This window comes from Lemur catta, chromosome 1 (assembly GCF_020740605.2).
Source record: "Lemur catta isolate mLemCat1 chromosome 1, mLemCat1.pri, whole genome shotgun sequence".
NCBI lineage: Eukaryota > Metazoa > Chordata > Mammalia > Primates > Lemuridae > Lemur > Lemur catta.
Genome location: NC_059128.1, coordinates 124650275 through 124675717, shown reverse-complemented (window position 1 = coordinate 124675717; position 25443 = coordinate 124650275). Strand labels below are relative to the sequence as shown.

Genomic DNA, 25443 nt, shown 5'->3' with positions numbered 1-25443 from the left:
CGATGGCTCATTCCCTGAAGAATGGTATTAGGTGCCCTCATAAAAGGGCTTTATGAGGAAGTCAACCCTTTTTGCCTTTCTGCCTTCCACCATGTGAGGACATAGCATTCCTCCCCTCCAGAGGATGCAGCAATAAGGTGTCACATTGTAAGCAGAGCAGCCAATACCAGACAACCAAACCTGCCGGTACCTTGATCTTGGACTTCTTAGTCTCGAAAACTGTGAGAAAATGAATTTCTCCTCTTTATAAATTACCCACTCTTATGTATCCTGTTACAGTAGCACAAACAAATTAATACACCACGCTTCCACTTTTAGCCCATTTGTGTGTTTGGTTCTAAACTGAGTCTCTTGTAGACACGACCTAATTAGAACATTAAAGAAAAAATATATTCTGCCAATCTCTCTGCCTGTTAATTGGAGTTTAAGGTATTACATTAAATGTAATTAGTAATAAGCATGGATTTTGTCATTTTCTATTTATTTTCCCTATGTGTTATAACTGTTTTGTTGCTCAATCCCTCCACTGTTGCCTTCTTTTGTGTTAGGCAGATATTCTCTAGCATACCATTTTGATTCCCTTCTCATAATTTTTAGTTATTTTCTTAGTAGTTGCCCTAGAGATTACACTTAACATCTTCACTTATAACAATCTATTTCAGATAAATACCAATTTAGTTTCAATAGTATAACAAATTTTTGCTCCTATAATCCTTTTCCCCTTATCACAAATTATGTCTTTATACATTGTTTGCCCATTGACATAGATTTATTCACAGTTATTGTTTTCTTGTAGTTGTCTTTAAAATCACAAGGAAAAAAGAGTTACTAACCAAAAATACAGTAATACTGACTTTTATATCTATCTATATAGTTATCTTTACCAGTGCTTTTTATTTGTTCATTTGGATTTGAGTTATTGTCTAGTGTCCTTTCATTTCAGGATGAACTCCCTTTAGTATTTCTTATAGTGCAGATCTACTAGTGTCACACTCTTGAGTATTTATTGGTGAATGTCTTAATTTCTCCTTCATTTTTGAAGGATAGTTTTGCTGGATATAGAATTCTTGGGTGACAGTTTTTTTTTCTTTCAGCATTTTGAGTATGTCATCCCACTGCCTACTGGCCTCCATGGTTTCTAATGAGGAGTCAGCTGTTAATTGAGGATCCCTTGCACGTGAGAAGCTGCTTCCTTCTCTCTTGGTGTTCTCAGGATTCTGTCACTGACTCTTCAAAAAAATTATTATTTATCACTCACTTTTGACAGTTTAATTATAATGTGTCTTGGTGTGGGTTTCAGTTTACCCTACTTAGGGTTCTTTGAGCCTCTTGAACACCTATTCATGTCTTTCCTCAAAGTTGGGAAGTTTTTGATCATTATTTCTTCCAATATTCTTTCTGTCCCTTTCCCTTCTTTCTTCTCCTTCTGGGACTCCCATTATGTGCATATTGGTATGCTTGATGGAGTCCCACATTTTTCTTCATTCTCTTTCCTTTCTGCTCCTCAGATTGGGTAATCTTAATTGGCCTCTTCTTGAATTCTGTTGATTCCTTCTGCTGACTTCTCAAGTTTGCTTCTGAATCTCTAGTAAATTTTTAGTTTCAGTTATACTTTTCAACTCCAGCATTTGTATTTTTTTTTTTTTAAATAATTTCAGTCTCTTTACTGATATTCTCTATTTGGTGAGACATTGCTCTCCTGATTTCCTTTAGTTCTTTGTGCATGGTTCCCTTTAGCTCTTCTAGCGTATCTAAAAGGGTTGACAAAAAATCTTTGTCTAGTGTGTCTAATATCTGTGCTTCCTCAGGGGCAGTTTCTATTAATTTCTTTTATTCCTGTGTATAGTCTATACTGTCTTGTTTTTCTGCTTATTTCATAATCTTTGCTAAAAACACAATATTCTGCATATTAAAATGTGGTTAACTCTGAAAATCAGATTCTCTTTCCTCCTCACAGTTTGTTGTTTCTACTTGTTGTGATTGTCATGTTTAGTGACGTTTCTGAACTTGGTAAAGTCTGTATTCCTTGCTGTGTGTGGCCAGCTGAGTCTCTGTTCTGTTAGCCTAATGGTCATCTAGTGATTCAACTGATTTTCTTAAATGCCTGTAACTCAAACAAAAAGAAAAAACTGGTCTTTGCCAGCGGGCTCTGTGTAGGTGTTGGGGCACACCTTCAACATTCAGCTGGAGAACTTACAAATCTACCTTAGCTTTCACTTCCTATTTGAGCAAAGCCTGACGGTTAGCTCGAGTTGACAGTTTAGGGACTTCTCAAATCTTTTCTGAGCATTTGCCCTACTCTGGGTGTGCATGTGGCCTTGTGGATTCCCAGGAATATGTGGGAACTGTTAAAGCTTCTATTCCCCAAAGTATCTTACTCTCTGGCTTTTCCTCCCAGGCTTTTTAGTGTGTATACTGTTTGTTTCAACTGTTATTCCCTGCCCCAGATGGCTGAGGCTAATAAACTCGCCTTTAAATATTTTTGACAAATGCTCCCTATGTAGTCACCTTTCTGCCTTGGGAGATTTCCGAGTTTGGTGAACTAAAATAAAACACCACAATTCTTTGAAAACTGCTCCCTTTGGCACCAGGAACACATACCAGAAATTCAAAACTGCTGCCAAACTGGAGACAGAGAGATGGGGCCAGGGTAAATTTAAGCAATACAAGCTCTCCTCCTGAGATTCCGCCAGCTTTTTTCAAAAGTGTTTGCCTGGTCACTATAAACCTTTGATTAGTTTCCAGAGTTCACATGAAGTTGATTCTGACAATTTTTGCCAACGTAGTCACTGTTTTTGTGGAAGGATAGGCTCTTAGAGTTCCCTATTTTCCATTTTCACTGATGTCACTTCCAAAGGACTGCTTCTTGAAGAATCTCAACATTTGGTAGTAGATGAGGATGAGTCTGTGAAAAAAAATGAGGAGCAGTCAGAAAAAGAAGAAAATAAGAAGCCGAGAGAGAAGGGCATTGCAAAAAGAGTAGCTATCATTGTCAAATATTCTGAGATCAAGTAGGAAAAAGATTGAAAAATATTCATTAAACACAAGTACAAAGAAGTTATTTATGACCTTAAGACTATTTCTCAATGGGGTGATACTGCTATTTTGAGGACAATTCTTAAATATAAGGGACTGTCCTGTGCATTACTGTATATTTAGCATCTTTGACCTCTGACAACTGAACACCAGTAGCACCCCACATCCTCAAGTCATACTAAAAATATGCAAGTGATAAAAAAAAAAAAAAAAAAAACTGCCACACATTTCCAAATGTTCCCTGGAGAATCAGTACTTCCTCTTGAAGAACAATTACCTTGGGAAAATCTATTTTGGTCACGTTATGGAGGCAGATGTCAGACTGCAGTGACTAGAAATGGGAACAGGGGAGTGAAGAATGGAACCAGTGAGTACCGCGGACAACACTTACTGGAGGTCTGGCTCAGGTGAGGAAGTGAGCAGTAAGAATATAGGGTTTAGGAAGGGTTTTTTAGATAGGATTCAGGTATGTTTAAAAACCAGTGGAAATGATACAAATGAGAGTTTGAATGTACAAAGGAGGGGATAATAGATGTATAAGGTAACTGAAAAGGTGGAAGGAAAGCACAGGTGAAGAAAACAGCCATAGAGGCTTAACTCCTGCTTTGCAACAGTGACCTTAGGACAATGCATCCTAACTAGCTTCCCTGCTTCCTTCTTCCCTCATAGCTATTCTCAACACAGTAGTCAGTGTCAGTTCTCTGCTTGTAACTCACCAATGCCTCCCCATCTCAGAATAAAAGCTGGCCTCCTTGTAATGGCCTATGAGAACCTTCATGATCTGTTTCCCCAGCCCCTTCTTTAACCTATCTAACCTCATTTCCTAATACTTTCCCCTCAGTCACTACCCTTCAACCACAGAGCTTCCCTTACTGTTCCTGAACACATCAGGTACACTCTTGCCTGAGGACTTTGGCTCTTGCTGTTCCCTTTGCCAGGGACACTCCTCTCCAGACATCCATATAGTTTGCTAACTGATCAAGTCTTTCCTCAAATGTCACCTGCTCAATAATTACTCTATTTGAAAATATTATCCCTCAATCCAACACTTTCTTTTACCCCATTGTTCTCTGTAGTACTCACTACTTTCTAAATTACTATGTCAGTTATATATTTTACGCCTGTCTTTTCCCATTGGAATATAAGCTCCAGGAGGGTAGAGATTTTTGTTTATATTGTTCATTCATGCATTCCTAGCACACAGTGCTCAGTATGTGTTTGCTGAGTAAATAGGATGCATGTAGACAGATTTCCATATCCAGAAGCAGGAAAAATTTCTATTTGGTGCTTTCAGTTTGGGAGGAAGGAGGTGGTGTCTTCTGAGAGTGAAGGGGAAATAAAATGAGGGAGAGATGTGAGGAGTGGAAGTTTGAAAAACTTGGAGTGAGCAAGAAGAGCTGCAGAGAGAAATGTTAAGATTGCCTGGCTGTACCGAGGGTCTATTTGGTTTGGTGATCACAAAATTGCAGTGGAATCAGTCTGTTCTATTATTCTACAGACTTCAGCAGTCAGCAACTGCTCAGAGCTACTGAGAAAGTGAACAGTTATTGGGTTAATTCAGGTTGAAGTTATGGGAGACACAGGCAAAGGGTTTAGGGTATAGCTCAGTATTAGCTGAACTTTAGTATCTATCACCTGGAAGAACTTCAAAAATGGCCAAAAATGAGTCAGTGAGTAATTCTCCCAGAATCTGTTACATTATCCCTGCCTAGAAGGATATACCATATATTGATATGGTGCTGTCCTGAAGCTTTTTACTCCCCTTTTCTAAATAGTAATTTTTGTTTCTGTTTTCCTATTTTTCCTCATGATTTAATGAAGGCCTCACATCACAAACCTGACAACCCAAAGTCTCTCCTTTTAGTTATACATTATATATAATTCGTTAAAATATAAACTCCAGAAGAGCAGAGACCAGGTGATTTTGCTTAACACTATATTCCTAAGCCTTGATACACAGAAACTCAGTAATACTTTTTTAATGCACGATAACAAACAGTAGTAGAGCATGCATGTGCTAATTTACATAATTTCAAATTATGCTAAATTATTCACACAATTTCAATTACTTTTCACAAATAGCACTGGATCTTATCAAGCCAAGTTTAGAGACGAGGAAGTATAATTCCTGGGACTTTAGTAATTTGCCCAATGTCACACTGCTAGTTAGTTAATGATGGAGTGTAGTCTGAGCTCTATATTGTGCCATTCGGATTCTAAAACCCATGCTTTCAGTCACTATACTGTTACGAGTTTGAGGAAGGCAAGGACAAAGAAAAAAAAAGATAGAAATGAAAACAGATAAGTGAAAATTTTAGGGAATACATCCTTATTTTGTGATCCTTTAGAAATTGCAGCAAACCTTTTTAAAGTCTTTTTCACAACTAGAGGCATGAGGATTTCACTTTTTGATTCTTCCTTCACCAATCAGATCACATTAAAATCTGGTCATCTACAGGCTATGAGCTGACAGTTCTCCTCTGTTGATTGATGTGTTATATCTACTGATTGAAACATGGGTCTTTTGCTCATTTGCAAACTTCATACTTCTCATTAGATTGTAATGCAAATAATTGCTTAAGATTTGCTATATATGCAAACTTATCTAAGTTTTCAAATGTTATCTGATACAGTATTTTATCTGTATTAGAAATAATCTAGCTTCTTCCTATCTTATTTGTGAGGGCAGCACTGGCCTAATAATTCTTTCACTTGTTCAGAAAGCAAGCAGAAATAGAACCACATGCCTTTTCACTATTTTCTTTGTATATGTTTTTGTAGGCATATATCCTTTCATTCAACAAATATTTATGATTTGTCACATGAAGCTTTCATCCTAGTGGGAGACAATCAAACAAAATATATAGCAAATGGCTTAAGAAAAATAGAATAGGGTAAGGGAAGGAGATGGTGGTGGAGTCCCATTTACATAGAGTTCTCAGGAAAGATCTAACAACGTGAGATTTAAGCAGAGATCCTGAAGAAGTGATAGTGTGAGCCAAATAAGTACCAAGGGGAAGAGCATTCCAGGCAGAGGGACAGTAGTGTGAAGGTCCTGGGGCAGACACATGCTTGGCATACTGGAGAAACAGGGAAAAGTTAAAAAGTCACTGGACAAGAAGTCAGGGGTAACGTGGATGGGGGCAGTTTACATAGGGCTTTGTGGATCACGGTTAGAACTTTGGCTTTTATTCTGAGGGAGATGGGAAGCCATTGGTGGGTTTTAAGATTGCAATGATACTATATGACTTTTAAAGGAATTACTCCGACTGCTGTATGAGAGAGCAATGTGGAAGCAGGGGTAAAAGTGCAAGATCTGTTAGAAGGCCTCTGCCATGGTCCTAGTGTAAGATGATGGTGGCTTGGATCAGAGTGAATGTGACAGAGGCAGGCAACAGATCAGATTCTGAACATATTTTGAAGGTAATGCCGGCAGATTTGCTGATGGAGTCCATGTGAGGTATGAAAGACTCAAAGATGACTCCAGAGTTTTTAACCTGAACCAGAAGATGGAGTTGTCATTTCAAGAGATTGAGAAGACCCTGGCAGGACTTGTTTGGGGGAAAAAGACTTAAGTGTTTAGTTTTAGGTCAGGCATGGTGGCTCATGCCTGTAATCCCAGCACTTTGGGAGGCCGAGGTGGGAGGATCTCTTGAGGCCAGGAGTTTGAGACCTGTCTGGGCAAGATAGTGAGACCCTATCTCTATGGAAAAAAAAAACAATTAGTCAGGTGTGGTGGCATGTGCTTATAGTCCCAGCTACTCAGGAGGCTGAGGCAGGAGGATCACTTGAGCCCAGGAGTTGGAGGCTGTAGTGAACTATGATCACACCACTGCCCTCCAGCCTGGGTGACAGAGCAAGCTTGCCTCAAAAAAAATAAAACAACAAAAAAAAAGGAAAAAGGAGAATTTAGTTTCAGATACAGGCAGTACTATACAGCAGGCAGTTAAGTGTGAGTATAGTGTTTGGGGGAAAGGTATGGGATAGAGATTCAAAGGTGGGTTTCATCTAGCCAAGACCTGAATGGGATTGCAGAGAGAGAGAGAGAGAGAGAGAGAGAGAGAGAGAGAGAGAGAGGGGGGGGGGGGAGGGAGGGAGGGGGGGAGGAGGAGAGAGGGAGGGAGATTGAGAGAGAGAGCGCGCGCGAGCGTGCGAACGCAAAAAGTAGCAGTGCAAATTGCAAGACTTGAATCTTGGGGCACTCTAGCATTTAGAGGCTGGAAAAGGAGGAACCAGCAAGAAGAGTAAGGAAAACAGGCATTTAGGAAGAGAAGCAAGAGAGAGAATGGAATCCTAGTAGGCAAGAAAAGGAGCTTCAGGAAGAAAGTCATCAGCTGTGTTAAATACTGCTGACAAGTGAAGTTAGGTGAAGACTGAGAAATAAAATTAGACTTGAGAACGTGGAGGATACTGATGATCTTGAGCAGGTTCAGGAGTGTGGAAATAAAGTCTGATTGTGTGGGTTCAAGACAGAGTAGCGGAAGTGGAGATGACGTATTTTTGTAAAGGAGAGCAGATCAGAGATCAATGGGGGAGTATTTAGGAGGAGGATAAAGGTCAAAAGAGTTTTTTCTTTTTTAAGATGGTAGTTAGTATAGCATGTGTATAAGTTGATGGAAGTGGTCCAGTTAGAGGGAAGACATTCATGAGGAAAGCAGACAATTCCAAGAGTTAAAAGCAACTCAATGCAAAAGTTGCAACTTCGGTCTTAGGAACTTTGACAGTTTGTCCATAATTACTGGCATGTTGCACTGTATTCACATGGAGACAGGCTGGTAGGTACAATGGTGGGAAACCGGTACTGTTTTGTGGTTTCTTCTATTTTCTTAGAGAGGTAAGGAGCAAGACAATGACCTACAAGTGAGTAGGTATTGGCATATTTAGAAGATATAAAAAAGCTAGTTAAGAGGGCAGGGTAAATGGATTAGGGAAATATAGCTTGAGGGGGCAAGGAACAGAAGGAACTCACTGATGAGTTAGGATGACTGTCTTTTTCTCCAGCCAAGTTCAACTGCTCTGCAGCAGGTATATGGTGAATTACCCAGGCTTGTGGTTTAGGCAGGCTGACGGAGTTGAGTTGAGGGTATTTGCAAAGGATTTATTTAAGCTAGGCAATGAGATGAGTTTTTAAAAATGGGTATACCACATTTAGATGTGTCCTTTAGTGAACACAGTTGCTTCTTATTATTTACGGTAGTTATGTTCAATAAAGTCACCGCGAACACTGAATTACTCCCAGGGTAAATACAGGGTTAAGTTCCTGCAAACTGCTAGTCACATTTTTGTCAAATGATCACTACATAACTTTGTTTTATGTGTGTTTCTCTTTAAAGACACCTTAACATATATTGTTGATTCATTAACATGGAACTTACGTCATTAATGGCCAAAAGCACTAATGACAAGCCTGAATGAAACTTACCTAGCACATGTGTTTTCTCCATAAGGCATGTCACAACCTTCTTTTTCTTAGGAATACTAGACAACACTTCAGCAATACTTGTGGGGACATCTACAACAGCAAAATCACCAAAAAAAAGTACAAAAAATGCAAAGAAACCACATGGCACTAATATACTGAGAAGAGGACAGTTAACAGTACGAGCTAAAATAACGGAGGGCTGCCTTGTTCAACCTCAGCTGGAAACGTGCAAGCTGTCTACAAATGGTGCCGTGCATTGATTTTACGGCTACAAATAAATTTTAGTGAGTAGGTGAATTTGAAATGTAGAATCCTCGAACAGTAAGGATCAAACTGTACATTGTCTCGAACTGTTTCTCCCATAGCTTACCCCAGTTTCCTTCTTTTGATCAAATGGCATGTATCAATTTCAGCAAGTACCAAGTTATTAAACAACAAATTAGTAGGAACTTTGCTGCCAGTTTACAAAAAGCTTCTAAGATTCATATATTACTTTTTGTACTTTTCTCATCTGAAGTCTCCCAACATATTTGCTACAAGTGTTAGAAACTGTACATAAGACTACGGATTTTTTTTGTCATTTCAGCCACTGGCAATTTTTTTTGTTGTTACAGTTTCAGTAGACTTTATTGGTCTTTACAAACAGCAATAATCTTTACATTTGGCGGGTGGATTCGGCAAATTTTTATTTTTTTCCAATCAATTGTGTTTCAGGCCTCCTCTCCTCCATCATTCCACCTCTTCTTTCAGCCTAGCAATCACGTAACTTGCTGGATAGCAAATAAATCGGTTACTTTGACATTGTTTTTGGAGGGATCTTGTTCCTTCTGATTTCTTATCTTACCGTTAAATGTCGTATGTTTACTATTATACGATCCTTTTCATTAAACTAAGGTTGCCTTACAAAGAGCTCAGAGCAGAAAGAAAAAAAAAATCACTTGAATACCAAAACCCTCAAGTTGAAGCTTGTTTGGAATCTTTGACGTTTCCCCTCCAACGTGCCTTTGGCAGTACACAAAATCAAATTTGTGGCAATTTCATTCAGCACACCTCAGACCTTTATTCACACTCAGGGCCTTCAAATGAAGTTTTCTTTCGCCAAAGGACTTCTGCGAGGAAAAGGAATTAGAAGAGGGGGAAAAAATGGGAGACAGAGAAAGGAAAGGGTGGGGAAGGGCACAGCTGGGGATGGAAAAATGTTAAAAAAAAAAAAAAAAAGGGAGGCGTCTCCACACTTTCCCCAACACCCACATCCCCCTAAGTCTGCAGTCTCAGTTCACCGCCCCGAGCGGCGCTCCCTCCTCAACCCAGGAATGGCCACTGGCGGGGCCCGGCCCCGGCCTCCCGCACTCGGCACAGCGTTCGCGGGCTCGGGGACGGAGCCGCCAGGGTGAGACTTACGTCCGAAACGCCGCCGCACGCGCTCGCAGCAGCCCCTGCCCCACTCGGGGCCGGTCGCGCGCGCGGGCCGGGCTGCCGGCTCCCGAAGCGGGCGGAAGGGCGCAGGCCGCACTGCCCGCTCCCCGAGCGCCGCCCCCGCGGCCCGGCCCCGCCATCTCTCCGGGAAGGGCCCGCCAGCCCCCGACCCGGGGGTTTCCGACCGCTCGGCCCGAGGCCGAGGGGCGGGGGTCGGGCCGAGCGCCGCCGAAGGACACCCCTCCCGCCGCGCCGCCGGGCGCACGCGCAGCCGCCGCAGCCTGCCGTATTTAGTCCGCGATGGCTTCCCTCGCGCCTCACCGTCCTTCTCCCGAAGGCGGCTCCCTCCCCGCGCAGCCCGGAGCCCGTGGGACCCGCCGCGAGCAGGCCCCCGAGCGGGACTATCCCTAAACTGGAACGGCAGCGGCCGGACTTGCGCGAGAGGAAAAACAGCGGCAACCGGAAAAGGCTGACGGGTTGCGAGGAGGCGAGCCAGGCCTCCGAGGAAGAGGAAGGCCGGAGCGAGCCGAGGTTTGCCGAAGGCGGCGATCCACAGCCGCGCGGGGCGGGGAGGAAGGCCGAGGGTGGGAGAGGAGGGGCGCGGCGGAAACTCCCGAGGCCTCCCGAAGGCGGCAGCGTCCGAGTTGCCCGGATGTAGTTGGTGGAGCGGCAGCGGCGGCACCAGCGGCGGTGGCGGCGGCGGGAGGAGGCGGAGGAGAAGGACCAGGCAGCGGCGACAGCGGCGGGGGGAGGAGGGGAGGAGGCGGCGGAGCGGGAGGAGGAGAAGGTAGGGGAGGCAGTCGCTCGCCGCGGGGCTGAGCCGAACGCGTCTTCTTGCCCCCCTCCCCCCGTTCGCGCTGCCGCCGTGTAGTTGGCGCCGCTGCTCCGGCCGAGAGTGAGCGTGGTGTCGGCGAAGGGAGATGGCCCGGGAGCGCCGGCGCCAGTAACGGGAGGTGCTGAGAGTCGCCGAGGGCGCGCCGGGCCCTGGTGCCGGGGCTGCCGCCCGCCCACCGCCGCCTGCGCGCCCGCCCGTCCGCCTCTCGCGGCCGCTCTCCGCCCTCCCCGACACACTCACAGGCCGGGCATTGATGGTAATGTATGCGAGGAAACAGCAGAGACTCAGTGATGGGTAAATCGTCTTTTCGTTTCGGGCCGGGCGGCGGCGGGGGCGGGGGGCGGCGGCGCGCGGGGGGGCTTCGCCTCCTTATCTGGAGCTGGCCGGGCCGCCATTTTTGTTGTTAACCCCGATCCGGATCGGCCGGGGCGGAGCGGCCGCCGCGCGAGCGGGCGCGGGAGGGGTGCGAGCGGAGGGAGCGGGGGTCGGGCGCGCCGCGGGCCGCCCGCCCTCGCCCCCCGGGGAGCTCGGGGGCGCGCCGGGGCGTGCGGGCTGGGCGCCGGTACGCTCGGGAGGTCTCCGCGGGGAGGGGCGGTGGGGGACCGGTTTTCAGCCCCCCACCCCCCGCAGTGTCTCATGTCGCCGTGTCTCTTCCTGTTTTTCAGCTGTCACGACCGGAGGGGGGACGCGCAGCCTTACCAGGTACCAGCCGAAGCCGGGGTGGAGGGATTGGAAGGGGCCGGAGGGGGAAGGGAGGGACTGCTACTCGAGCGCAGGCTTCAGAAGTCGCTACAGGCCCTTCGGTGCAACAAATCCGAAACTAGCACCGCGGGTCTCCTCAAAATTTTGTGTTTGGTTCCATCAGCGCTCTCCGACAAGGTTTAGTGTCTTATCTTGACAGGTGAGTGGAGGAAGTTTAGTTAAGAAAGAAAAAAAAATCATTTGCAGCCGGGAAGACCTAACTCAATTATTTGAGTGGGAAGGAATCGATGGGATGAGGTGGTAGGTGACTTCGGAGGCATATTTGTTTACTTAGTGTATTGGGAATGGAAGTTAATGTAAAGGTATTAAAATTAGGTGAAGCGTCTGGGAGAAATAGCTAAGTGATTTACAGCTCTTAAGTGGGTTGTAAACTACTGTCCCTTGTTATTTTGTTTTTGGTGCAAATAATTGCCTTATAAGTAAAACATGGTGCTTTTGTTTCTGTAAGAATTGAGATCTTTGGGTACTTGGATAATTCATTCTAATGCAGGTGGTTCTAGGTAGGCAGGTTCTTTTTTGTTACTGCAGCTGTTGCATGTAAAGTTTTTCAAAATTAAGTAGCCCCAGTTTTCAGGAGGGAAACTTAGTAAATTGTTGGTAACTTATCAGCTGACTACGGAAGTAAATACTTTCTACATTTGATCACTTAAGGGATAAGAGATCAGGTTTCTAACGTAATAGTTTGTTTAAAGTAAAACTCTAGGTCCCCTTATGTGTGGAACATCGTCTGCTGCATTTGGGTTTGTCAAAAGACTAAACCCTTATAGAATCTGTCCCCCAAACATAATTACATATTGTAAAAGACTGGCATATCATGATTGTCTTAAATGTGTTAGAATAAAACTAAGCCATTTATTTGAGGGTGTTCCATTATGTTTAATTGGAAATATTGCTCATATATCAGTTTATTTTGGCCAGTATTTTTACACTTTAAAATTGTTTCCTACACCTGCAAGTTAAGTTAGGTCTGAAATGCTTTATTTGACTCAGATAATTGGGAAACATGCCTTTTTTTGGGTAGAAACATACATGTGTTTATTTAAACCTGTGCCTGTACATATCAGTTGTAGAGCAGAAATTGATTACAGTAGTACTGAGTTTCTAGTTTTCTCTCTTGACGAAACTTTCAAAAAAGGATTTCATATATTAATTTCCAGAAAAATTTTATGCAGAATCAATATGCCACTGTGGTTTGATTTGTATTTACAAGAAAATGGAGTGGATTTTTTTCTCTCTTTTTTTTAAATTGATATTAAGATTTGTAACAACAGTTATGGTAACTCTTAAGCGTTAGGTCTTGTCTGAATAACTTCAGGGCAGAGTTCAAAATGGAAATCTTATTAATATAAGTTCATAAAACTTAAGTTAATACACCAAAATTTATGCTTAAATTGGTTGAGGGAGTTCAGTTTAAAATTTCAATTCTTTTGCTCTTTTTTTGGGGGGGTGATGTTTTACAGGCACTTAAGTATTCATCGAAGAGTCACCCCAGTAGCGGTGATCACAGACATGAAAAGATGCGAGACGCAGCAGATCCTTCACCACCAAATAAAATGTTGCGGAGATCTGATAGTCCTGAAAACAAATACAGTGACAGCACAGGTCACAGTAAGGCCAAAAATGTGCATACTCACAGAGTTAGAGAGAGGGATGGTGGTGAGTAGCTTTCTTGTCGGAACTTTATCAGTAGCTCTATGTAAAACAATAGGCAGTAATATTTCCAGCTTGAGAGTGTTACTATGTGGTTATGTCATTGAGTTATTTTGTTTCTGTCAATGTTTTTGATTCATAAGCAAGTTACCAAAAAAATAAGACACTGACTTGAGCATCTAAAAAGTGGACTTCAGGGTCTGATAATAAGGGAATACGTTTGTGAATGCAATCTACCAAGTGCTTTATTAATGATGGGAGAAATGCAGGACATTTTTCCAAGAAAGGAACTTTAACCTTTTCAAGTAAAGATCTCACTTTATTTGGTTTAATTTGAGATCTTTGTTGCTGCTTTAATTTATTTTTTAAGGAGTTCAAATCTGTTTCCTAGTTATAATAATGGTAAATTATGAATTAAATTTAGTAGGTTTTTCAAGATGGTCCCAAATTTAAAAAGCCATTTGTGATTTAGAAAATTCATTTTTGGTTTTTGTTGTAAACATTTTAAATTTTATTTTTCATATTTTCCTGAGTCTTACTAATGTGACTTCTATACCTTGTTCATTGCCACATTCAACTTACTAAAAGTTAGCCTCATTTCTTTTGCACAGTGCTGACATCCTCTGAGAATAAGTAAATAAAGCCAACTCCCAGTAACTATATTGAGACTTAATTTTCCCCAAGTTTATCAAAATAACAGATTTCATGACTAAAGCATGCATTAAGGAATAAAGCAGTTTCAATGAGATGATTAGAATGTCTGTATTTTTTCCTACTGTAAGAGCTTATATTGTTTGAGTAGGTAACATTTGAGTTAAATACACAATATTCAGCAAAAGCTGCCAAGGAAACTCAAGAGTACCTTGTAGATTTTTGCCCCCATTGGCAACTACCTCCTCAATACTTTGCTTACTTTTAACAAATACTCTACATCTTCTGGTCTGTCTAGTTTTTATTTTTTGCCTCCTGGGATAGAGATCAGCTTTACTCAGTGGGACTGAATATTGAGAAACATTGACCTCTATGTAGTTACTGGGTTGAGGAAATTAATAATGGTCAGAAGATTACATTGGGATTGAATAATTTGGATGTTATTAGATGGGAGGGAAATAGTTTTCCATCGAATATAGCTATAGCTTTGTGCTACTTATGCAGGTAAACCACATTTTTGATCGTAATTAACGGCAGATGTGTTTGATTATTAGTATTAGAAGTTCTTTGGTTGCAAAATTACTTAAGGTCTTAAGGTTTTGGGTTTCATGGGTAAATTTCCATAGTGTTACATATAGCCTGAGATGATAACATTTATCAACCACTCTTCTAGGGTGAATTTCACTTCAAATGATAGCTCTTGGAGGGCAGGTACTGGTTGTATTATACTATGCTTTATTTATTTTGAAAATTTTGGTGATTGTGACAAAGTAAGGTATGACACCTCATCCCCGCATGGGTAGGCTCTCAGGTTCTTATCTTAGTGACTGATCCAGTTTATCCCCAAATCCAGAAAGAAATCATTTTAGGCACTCAAGGAATCTTCTATAAATGCTTTCATCCATTTACAGTGAACCATGCCTGATCATTTCTTTTACAGGTGAAATAATCCCAAAAATATTCTGTTGCTTATTCATTCAACAAACATGGGGCATACACTGTGTGCCAACAACTATGATACTCCTGGAAGTCAAGTTAAGATGTGATCCTGGCCTTGAAGTGTTCTTAAAGGCTTTGACTCTTGAGAGCTAGTGATGTTTTAGCTGCTTGCTTTTTCCTTTATGCCTTTTTTCTGCACTCTGGTTTTCGTTTTCTTTCCTGTGTGAACTCCAGGTACTTGTTGGCTTTTAGGTTCCTTTTTATTTGTATCTTTACTGATATTTTTTCAGCTCCATTTGTGAGAAACTTGTTACTTATTTTTCTGATCTATTCATTTGCTAAATTAGGCCCCACTTTCTAATTTGCTTTCTAGCTGCCTGTCTGTCTTCCTCTGGAGCCTTTTTCCTAATACTGTAAATCCATTCATGTATGTTCGATCTCTAATATACTTGGCTGTCATAGTACTTTATCCTATGGAGGAATAATAAGGTCATAAAATATGCTATCTCCATTCTGGAGTTCAGAGTACATCTTTGATGTTAATTCAGTCTTTTAAAAATGTAATATGGTGATTCTTTCCTCATTTCATACTGAGATATTTAGTCATAATTTGACTTGAGGTGTATATATTCAGTTCTTTTTGGCTAATGATGTGTTTGAAACTAGGTTTTTAAAACTGTGTATGTATGATTTTATTACAAGCATTATGAATTCCTTTAGGTTTTTATATTTAAATGTGAATTTAAATATATATAAATATTCATATTTAAATTCAAAACCATTATCAAAAATCAAGTGCAAGTGAGTTGGATTATCTGTACTCTCAGCATGTATAAGTAAACTTAATGTAACAATAGGTTACTATATTCTTTGAACTACTTGGCTTAAAATTTCAGATTTTTTTTCATTTTAGGATTTTTTGAAATCTAATGACTCATTAGTAATGAGAGCCTATATGCTATGATTTGTAACTTACATCTTAACAAAGCAAGTTAAACAAATGTATAACTTGTAAAATGTGTTTATTTTCCTTAAGGTCAGGCTTTACTGTCATCACAGCATATTTTTTCAGTAATTAGTACTTTTCTTTGTTGACATCTTGGATTTCTTTGAAAAAATGCTAGTTCAGAAGTAATGTATAAAAGGACTTTTAAGATATACTGTAAAAAAGTAAGAAAGAAATTGAGGTTTCTTTTTCACTCCTAAAAATCTTAATGTTAGTTAAAATAAGACTTACTGCAGCATAGTATTTACAGTTTAAAGACAGATTTTATCCTTTAGGATTTATTAAAGGGAATTTTGATTGTCTACTGTAAAGGGAGGTTTTGTGAGGGTGTAACTTAAATGGTTTCTTGGTGAAATAAGGTATTTTTACGTACTCTAAATATATAATCTTTTGTTTAAAAGTAACTAAAAGCAAAAATCTTAACATATAATCACTAGATTTGTTTTTTACAGCTTAGACATATTTTTAAAGGTGCAGCTGTTGTCATTGCAAACCTCAAAAGTACAAACATACAGTACAGGTTGAATTTGTGCTTTTATGGAATCTTAAAGGGCACAAGCCAGGCACTGTGGCTGAGGTCTATAATCCCTGCACTTTGGGAGGCTGAGGTGGGAGGATTGCCTGAGGCCAGGAGTTTGAGACTGTCCTGGGCAACGTAGTGAGACCCCCTTCTTTACAAAAAAAATTAAAAAATAAAAATGAGCTGGATGTGGTGGCTTGGGCCTGTAGTCCCCACTACTCAAGGAGGCTGAGGCAGGAGGATTGCTTGAGCCCAGGAGTTCAGGGTTGCAGTGAGTTGTGATCACATCACTCCAGCCTGGGTGGACAAAAGCGAGACCCTTGTCTGTTTAAAAAAAAAATGGCAGGAGGGACCTTGAGAGGGTTCTCTAGTTAATAGTGTTTTTAAGAACTAGTTCAAATAATTTACCAGGTTATTTTAAATTTAAGAATGATTATACACATGAGCTTAGGAATGAAGGGTTTCTTTATAGGGATTCTTTAAAGGTGCTCCATAAAACCTTAACTTTTTTGGCGTTGTCCTCTTTTTTTCATCATCCCTCTTAGAAACTTAATTATAAGATAGGTATGGAATACTTGTTAAAACATCTTCTTGGGGGAGGTAGTTCAGCTTAGTTGAGTAATTGAATATTCCTTATTGATTCCTGCATTTGTGGGACTTTCAGTGACTTTTGCAGACTTTTTATGTAGCATTTGAACATCTGAATGTAACACTGGACTCGTAACCATTGTTTCTAAAGTTTATAGCCACGTAGTGGAGTTTTTATCTTGTTTGTTGCTTAGCTGTATCTTTGGAGAAATTTGTAAATGTATTTTCATCTCCTAATTTTCAAACAAAGGTTACTTTTAGCATTTTGAGGGAATTATTCAGTAGGGATCATTTGGGGATAGTTGGTCTTTTCATAGTTTTTTATATAATTTAGTAATGTTGGAATCTTTGACATTGAACAAATAGTTGTACAATATGGCCTTATGGCTATACACATGTCTTTACATTTCGGATAAAGTGAAATGTGCTTTGCATTAGTAAGGTTAGAAGGTGCTGTAACAGTTAACACTCTCATTTGATACTCATATTGACACTGGAAGGTGGATGGAACAGATAGTATCCCTATTTTATAGTTTTACAAATGAGGGAAAATTTACTTATATGAAACTGAACAAATAGTAACAGCTGAGTCTAGAAATTAGTTTTCTTTACTCTGGGAAATTATATATACAGTCAAGAGATGAAACATTTAGGTATATTGAAAGATTATTTGGTGGTATTTACCAGTGCACCAGTTTAAAGGTAATTTTGCTTTTATTCTCTTAATACCTTCACCCATCTTCCCTTAGTAGCTACATCTTGCCTAATTATATCATAATACCAAAGCCAAGACATATTGATACAATGTATGTGTATAGTTCCAGGCCAAGTTGTTACATTAGTGTTTTGTTTTTAGAAATAAATTTTAACATGAAAGTATGCCACAGATTTCACTAGGAAGAAGTCATTTTTTAAGGTAAGCCCTAATATTCAGAGACTTGTTGGCAAAGAAACTTGGAAATTTTGCATAGACTCTAATATGCTATTTGGATTTCAGCAGTACCATTGACTGTTAAGTATTTTTCTGTCTAGTGCCAGTAGAGAAATGAACTTTTTAAATCCATCAGTGCTTTGTAGTAAGATAATAAAATAGGTAGAAATATTTGTATTGGATTTCCATTGGTCAGTTTAAAAAAAACATAGGAAACATACTCCCTTTCAAGAGAAACAGGTTGAAAGAGTAGGAGCGTTAATGTTTTAACCAACTCTTTAGTATTTTTTCCTTAGTTTTAGAAAACTACATGATCTAAGCATCTGTGCATGTAAATTGTGATATTTGAACACTTGTATCAGGTCATTTGTCTTAGGGCTTCTCATCATCATATCTTAACATTTTCAGTGTTTTGAGAGAGATGGTTATTATGTATTGTTTATGATTTCATGGTATTTCATTGAAATGGTTGACTTTGATCTTTTAAGACAGTTTTAATTGAACCATTTTTTAGTTGTGCAAGATATGTTTAAAGTTCTGGGTGTGACGTACTTAGGGGTTTTGGTCCATAATTCACAGAAAATTTACATATTCTAGTTTGTCTCTTACACATTTATTATCTTACTCTGTTGTGCAGAATGGTTTTGGGGCAGTGCATCCTTTTGCTGTGATGCTGGAAAGGGTGAAGAGGGCAGTGAGCTGCGGCATCTGGGAGCGCTGTAACTAAGCGCTGGAGATAACCCATTATTGATTTAATCATCTCAAAACCAATTATTTGGGGCTTGCACATATATCCTGTGAACAGCCTCCTTTTTAGAATTTATATGATGCTTTACAGTTTTCAAAGCCCTTTTGTGGTGTTTGTCATCTGATCCCATAATAACCCTTTGAAATAGGCTGATTGGTATTATTCCTGTTGTACTGATGAAATTATGATCCAATTAAAGTATTTTGCCTACTGTTAATTGTTGAAACTGAAGGCACGTCTCTTTACATAAAACTTTATCTCTACCTTCAAATTATGCTCCAATTATAACCATTTCTCAATACTTAAAATACAACCTTTTTAGTCCTGGGCTACCACTTTCTCTATACTTGGGTTCTGCAAGAGCTCCCTCCCTGAATGGTGTCCCTGCTTCCTTTTTGCTTCATACAATTATTTCCCCACACCGTAGCCAGAATAATGCCAGTGAGCTTGCAACACTCAGGCCTACAGCTTTCCAGTGCCTCCCTGTTTCTTATCAAGACCTGTAACACACCCTGTGTAATGTGGAGTCTGCCTATCTTTTTCAACCTCTTCTGCCACTCTTCCTCGTGTTTGTGCTGCTCTGTCCATACTAGCCCTGCAGGAAGAAGTTTGTTCTCATCTCAAGTCTTCTGCATATTCGCTCCTTTCTCCATGTTGGCCGGGTGCACTGTCACTTCAGTAATGTGTCTGCTTACATGTCAACCTCTCACAGAGGCCTTCCTGCCCTTCCTGACCACTCTGAAACAGCCATTCCCATCATTATCTATCTTTTCCCCTGGTTGTTCATTCCTTGTACTTAACGTGACCTCATGTTATTTACTAATAGTCATTGTGCTGTAGTGTGACGTGTACATTCCTGAAAATCACCGTGCTGTGCAAAATTGCACCATGGAATTCATGGGAAAAATAGGTTTAGCACTGTACCCCAAAATATTGTCCACTGACAGTGTGTCACTGCATTAAAAAAAGATAAGAACTTAACAAAACACATAGCATAGTTTTATATGTATTAAATGGCTAAGGACTATATTAACACCACAGTAAATGACACTTCACCTTGACAAAGACCTAAACCTTGTCTTATGGAAGTGGGCATCCATTGGAAGGGTTGCAGCTCATGAATTACTGTGCCATGGTAGCTGGAGGATTATCTGAAATTAGAAAGTTGTAGCAGCAAATGTGTATGGATTGGACTCAAAATGCATATGGTGAGCTGAGGTAGCTGGTAGATGTTTGAGGTGTGTGTATCTTTGTGAAGTCCTGTTCAGCTTGGTTCAGCTGGGTGCAGCTAGTGTTTCTCGCAGGTGAAAATGCACATAAATAATTAGGAAATTTGTGTTACTATTCCCTGATATCAGTAGCTTTCGAACAAATTTGCATTTTTCAAAACAAATGTTACCAGCAGAACTGACTGTGTTTTAGTTTTTGCTTGCCTTCTATGGAATATAAGCTCCTCCAGAACAGGTAGTGAGTTTGTTTTTATCCACTTTATATTTCTGTTGCCTTGAACAGTACCTGACACTTTGTAGCATTTCCAGAAATGGATACATAAAAGAATATTCTGATTGTTATAATGTAAGGGGAATGAGATGGTAGTTTCTGGAACAGTGCTTTCTCAAACTTCAATGTGTATACTAATTACCTGGGGATGTTGTTGATCCTGTTGATTCAAGTTGATTCTCAAACTTGAACGTGTATACTAATTACCTGGGGATGTACCTGATCTAGCAATTCTGAGGTGGGGCCCAAGGATCTGCCTTTTAACCAGATTCCAGGTGATGCTATACTTTTGGCTTCACCTGAGTAACAAGGTTCTACAGCAGTACTGTCCAGTCCGGTGGAACTACAATGTTAGCCACAAATGCAAACTGTGTGCGTACTTTTCTAGTGCCCTTATTTTAAAAAGTAAAAATGAAGTGAAATTAATTTTAGTATATTTTTTAACCTAATATATCCAAAATATGGTCATGTCAACATGTAAATGACACTTTAAACGCTGTTAATAAGGTATTTTAGATTCGTTTTTTGTACAAAGTTTTCAAAATCCAGTGTGTATTTTATTTACTTTTACAGCAGATTTCAGTTTGGACTTGAGACACTTGTGTTTAATTGCCCAATGTGGTTGGTGGCTACTGAATTGGACAGTTCTGGACCATGTGATCACTCTGTTGGTCTGTCTAGCTTTACACATATTCCTATTTCCCTTAAGAAATTTTTTATATGCCTGATTTCTGAAATACCATATTTATGCAAAACAAGGTTAGAGTTAATGTGCAAATGCAAACTGTGTGCGTACTTTTCTAGTGCCCTTATTTTAAAAAGTAAAAATGAAGTGAAATTAATTTTAGTATATTTTTTAACCTAATATATCCAAAATATGGTCATGTCAACATGTAAATGACGCTTTAAACGCTGTTAATAAGGTATTTTAGATTCGTTTTTTGTACAAAGTTTTCGAAATCCAGTGTGTATTTTATTTACTTTTACAGCAGATTTCAGTTTGGACTTGAGACACTTGTGTTTAATTGCCCAATGTGGTTGGTGGCTACTGAATTGGACAGTTCTGGACCATGTGATCACTCTGTTGGTCTGTCTAGCTTTACACATATTCCTATTTCCCTTAAGAAATTTTTTATATGCCTGATTTCTGAAATACCATATTTATGCAAAACAAGGTTAGAGTTAATGTGTCCATGAGCTATATAGTGCTGCTTATACTAAAATTTTTGTTAGTACGCATTCCTTGTAGAAAAGTTAGGAAAAGTAGAGAAAGGGGAACAAAATAAATGTTCCCTCAAATTCAGTCATTTAAAGACTAGTTTCATTGGAGACATTCTTATTTTTTAAGCTTGTATTTAGTATTTACATAGTGGATTAAATGGATATTTGGTGTTGACAATATCAATCTGAGAGGACTGACTACGAGTACTTTTCAGTTAATGCTTAGGGACTAAATGAGTAAAGTCATCTTTCAGCTACATTGGTGGTTAAGTTCAGGCACTTATAGCTAGGTGACCTTCAGCATGCTACTCGGTTTCTGAGTTTTTGTGTCTGCTCCCCTAGGATTGTTGTGGGGTCAAATGAAATTATGTATATGTAACTTCTAGAGTAGTTAGCTGACTAAGTGCTTGGACTGTGACAGTAAATTACTGGGCATTATTCCTCTGAATAATAAAAATTTAGTGTCAGATCAGCAGCCCTAGGCCAGGTCTCAAGCTATTGCTTTCTTCCTTTAGAATTAGGAAGGAAAATGATGGACAGTTTGGCAAAAGAGCTACATGAGGGGGGCTGCAGGGACATTCTAACTTGGCACTTGGCCGTACCCAAGACTTTGTAGTTCAGAGATTTTTGGACTAGGTGTAAGCGTTAAAAAACAAAAAACTGCACAATTTCATTTGAGTAGTTGTTCCCAAATTTGGCTGCTTATTAAGGATCACCTGAGGAGCTTTTAAAGCTACAGCTTCCCTGATTCCATCCAAATTACCCTAAATCAAAGCAATAGGTGATGGAGCTTAGAAAAACTGAAGTTTAAAATACTGGTTTAATTTAGATACTTCTAAACTGCGGGTCTAGGGAGAGCACACAAAGAGGAGAAGGAACTCTGAACTAGACATTAAGGAAAGTGAGTTTTATCATTAGGAATATGGGCATTAGAATGGTTATTTGCCGAATCATGTATTATGTGCTTTCTTGTTTTAAAGAATTTCCTTCTGTCACCTTCCTAGATTCACAGGTAGTAATATGATATATATGTATAATTGCACATTAAATAACTTACCTTGTAGCGAGGACATCTAATGCCCAGCACTAGAGAATTAGCAACTGGACAGGCCAGTGAGATATATTTGGGTAGTATATGGAGCCACTGGTGTTAATTTAGGTAAAACTATCTTAGGCATGACATATCTACCCCACTGCACACAAAAAATCATCAATTCAGTGGTATACTTCATTTAGCTTTTGTCTCAGTTTGAAAAATAGCCTTCACCCAAGTCATATAGTATACTAGGCTGACTTTAGTATACTAGGTTTAGTATACTAGATTTTAGCATGCTAGGTGTTAGTGAGCAGTTTTCTTTAAGTTTGCCCTTTGAGTTTACCCTTGTGAGTATTTACACTTTAAAAGAAATTAAGGATGTGTATGGTGGTTGTATTTAGATAGTGCTGGTCGATAGTGCTGGTCTTTGTGTTTAGTCTTTGGTTACTCCTGAATTTGTATGATGGTGTGCCAGAAGAGCATGGCCTAATGTTGGCATCTTATGAAAGACTTTAACTTGTTCTGTACTCAGAGAACTAGTCCTTTTTGGTAGCCAAAAGAGCAATACCGGTAAAATATGTTATCTTGGAATATTTTGACTAGGGAGAAGAGAGGATCATGATAGATTTCTGCATTTAATAATAGGCTTGTGAAGAATAATTTTGTAGACTTTTCCGGCTTCATAGAAGTTTGTGCCTGTTGATCATGAAAAGATTTGTTGTAATGGGGAAGAGCTGGCAAGTTGGAACACAGTGTGATAGGCTGCTAGAAGTACAATTTTCTGATGCCTTCAGCCTTTTCTATGGGGATTTGGGCTGGTTTCTGTTCCTGTTGGTTCTTTATCAGTCTTCCAAAGCATTCATGTTTAATATGAGTTTAATAATTGAGATATCTGAATCTCAGTTATCATGATACACTTAGACTATAAAGAATATTAAGGATGTCAATCACAAAGTAGTCCTTCCTAAAACTGTAGAATAATCTTCGTTTGTGTAATTATGAGTGTTCCTTTTGTATTTAACTGTTAAATGCGAGTGTTGGTGATTTTGGAAAAATGGAATAAAGTACCTGGGCCCTCCAGATCTCTCATTTAATTTGATTTGGGCTATTTTATTTATTACTTACACATGTAAATTGTCTTCGTACTTTGTTTGTATTGGATAGGTTTTGAAGCAGAGTTGAAAGTGATCTCATTTGTTTTTTACAAGCCTAAATGTAATTTCAGTTGTGATTTGTCTGTTTTTTTTTTTTTTTAGGTCAGATCTATTTAGAAGTGTGTTTTAAAATAGCTAAAAGAATCAGTTTTGTAGATTACTATTATTGAGCTTTCTTTTTGTTAGATTCTAATTTTATTTGCTTTTTAGAATTAAGATTTTTCCCTTATCTCTGGATACTTTGTAAATTACTTAAGTATTTTTGGATGTTTGAAAATAATGTCTTGGTAGAAAGATCTCTGTCAGTAGATCAAGCTCTTTAATTATGTAATAATTGTGTAATACAAATCTTTCATGTTTTTACTTAATCTCCTGTTTTCTGACAGGTGAGATAATTTTCCAATATTTTGTGTTGTACCTTTATGGTTGCATAAAGATTCGTAAAATTTTTTTGTGCATAGTAATCTGAGACTTTGTTCCCTATGAAAAATGTCTTCAGTTTGTTGTCATACCTGAAGAAATGCTGTTTTGGCTAGTTAAAATAGCATTTATCCTTGAATCTTTTTTTTTTCTTGAAGATACTTCCAAACTGATGATTCATTGTTACAGATGAGAAGTCTGATGTCAAACCTAGTTCTTGCTTATAGGTAGATAGCCATTGGGATGTACAGCTCCTACTTTCCCCTACTCTTCCACCCCCAGCTTTGAGAATTTTTAGGGTTTTTTTTTTTTTCTTTTTCTTTAGATCAAGAACTTCATCAATCTCTCTTTGTAAATGTAGGTCTTTTTTCATTACTTCTGCTTAGTGCCTTTTAGTGTGACCATAGCCCTTAGAAAGTCATTCCCTCCTCCCCACCCCCACTCCCCTCTACTACAACACTCCTCCCTCCCCTTCTGTTTTGTAATTGTTTCTGACTTTTCTCCTTTAGGAACTTCTGTTAGATGTCTTTTTGTTCTGTTCTACTTATCTCTTGCCTGGCAAATAGTAGGTACAGTACTTGGATACTTTGAAGTGAAAGAGTACACTGTACTCTGGGGAGAATCCTTTGGCATGTTCTTTGAGCACACTAGTATTTAAATCTGTGTTTGTTTCATCCATCTATTGAGAGTTTTATTTTGGATGCTCTATTTTTAATTTTTTATAGCTTCTTGTAACTTCATGACTCTAATTCACTAGGAATACCCTGAGAATTTTAATTACATTTTAGTTTTTTCTATATCAGATATTTCCTGAGAAGGTCTTCTGTTTGAATTTGGTGCATCTCATCCATGTTATTGGGTTCTTCAGATGTTTGCTGTTTGTTGTTGTCTCTTTATATTTTGAAATAAGAGTCTAGGTCATCCTCTGTCCAATAATAGATTGTGTGGTTGGAAATATTTACTGTGTGAGCTGTCCACTGTGGTAGCCACAAGCCACATGCCTCTTGTGTATTTGAAATATGGCTACTGCAACTAAGAAACTCAATTTTTAATGTTACTTAATTTTAATTTAGCCCATTGCTGTTAGGCTTCTCACTGTGGACGTTTCTTTTGTAGTTGCCAATAATTTCTTGGTTATCAAGTCCACTGAAAAGCCTTTCAGTCTTTATCTTACTTGACTTAGTCCTTTGAAATGATTTCTCCTTACTGTGGATAGCTTTTTGCCTTTTCATGGCGTTGGCTTTCCTATCTGTGCTTCTGTTTTGATCTCATTCTTGAGCTCTGAGTCTCGAAAAGTTAGAGTATTTCCTGAGGTGTTCTGTTCTTGCTGCTGTTCATTTTTCAAACCCTCCCTGGGTAGAGCCATCAGTATCTGCGCTGCTGCATCTACTGTCCCTTTTTGATTTCCACACCCACACAATCTCTTTGCTTATTAGGCAGCTACCGCCTTGATGTTCCAGCTAATCTTTGTAAATCTGTTCCCAACTTGACTGTTCCCTGCCTGAGTAATGCTTGGAAAGTTGTCTTTAATTCCTTTTTGCTTTTCTCCTGTGTTTCTTTTTGGGGGGGCGGACCTCTAGACCTCATTGCCCTTTTAATGATTGCAGT

At 39.5% G+C, this 25443-nt stretch overlaps 1 protein-coding gene and 1 long non-coding RNA gene across 9 annotated transcripts in view; one reads left to right on the top strand and one right to left on the bottom strand.

Annotated features, from left to right (window-relative positions):
• Positions 1-937: 937 nt before the first annotated feature.
• LOC123624964 lies at positions 938-9943 on the bottom strand. 2 transcript variants are annotated; one of them, XR_006730321.1, is made up of 3 exons: positions 9405-9943; positions 8459-8548; positions 938-2905 (listed from the first exon to the last, which is right to left on the bottom strand). It is a non-coding gene; the product is annotated as an uncharacterized LOC123624964 (long non-coding RNA). The 2 variants fall into 2 exon arrangements; XR_006730319.1 differs by having other exon boundaries at positions 8459-9943.
• A 199-nt stretch (positions 9944-10142) lies between these two features.
• WAC (WW domain containing adaptor with coiled-coil) overlaps positions 10143-25443 on the top strand; it is an 82443-nt gene continuing 67142 nt past the window's right edge. For 2 of the 7 annotated variants that reach the window (XM_045533106.1, XM_045533095.1), the window contains exons 1-3: positions 10575-11003; positions 11375-11411; positions 12932-13127. In XM_045533106.1, the coding sequence (XP_045389062.1) occupies positions 10963-11003; positions 11375-11411; positions 12932-13127 (274 nt within the window). In that variant the 5' untranslated portion in view covers positions 10575-10962. Of the gene's footprint in view, positions 10406-10574; positions 11004-11374; positions 11412-12913; positions 13128-25443 lie in introns of those variants that run through there. The other 5 variants (XM_045533100.1, XM_045533093.1, XM_045533096.1 and 2 more) reach the window with 4 other exon arrangements.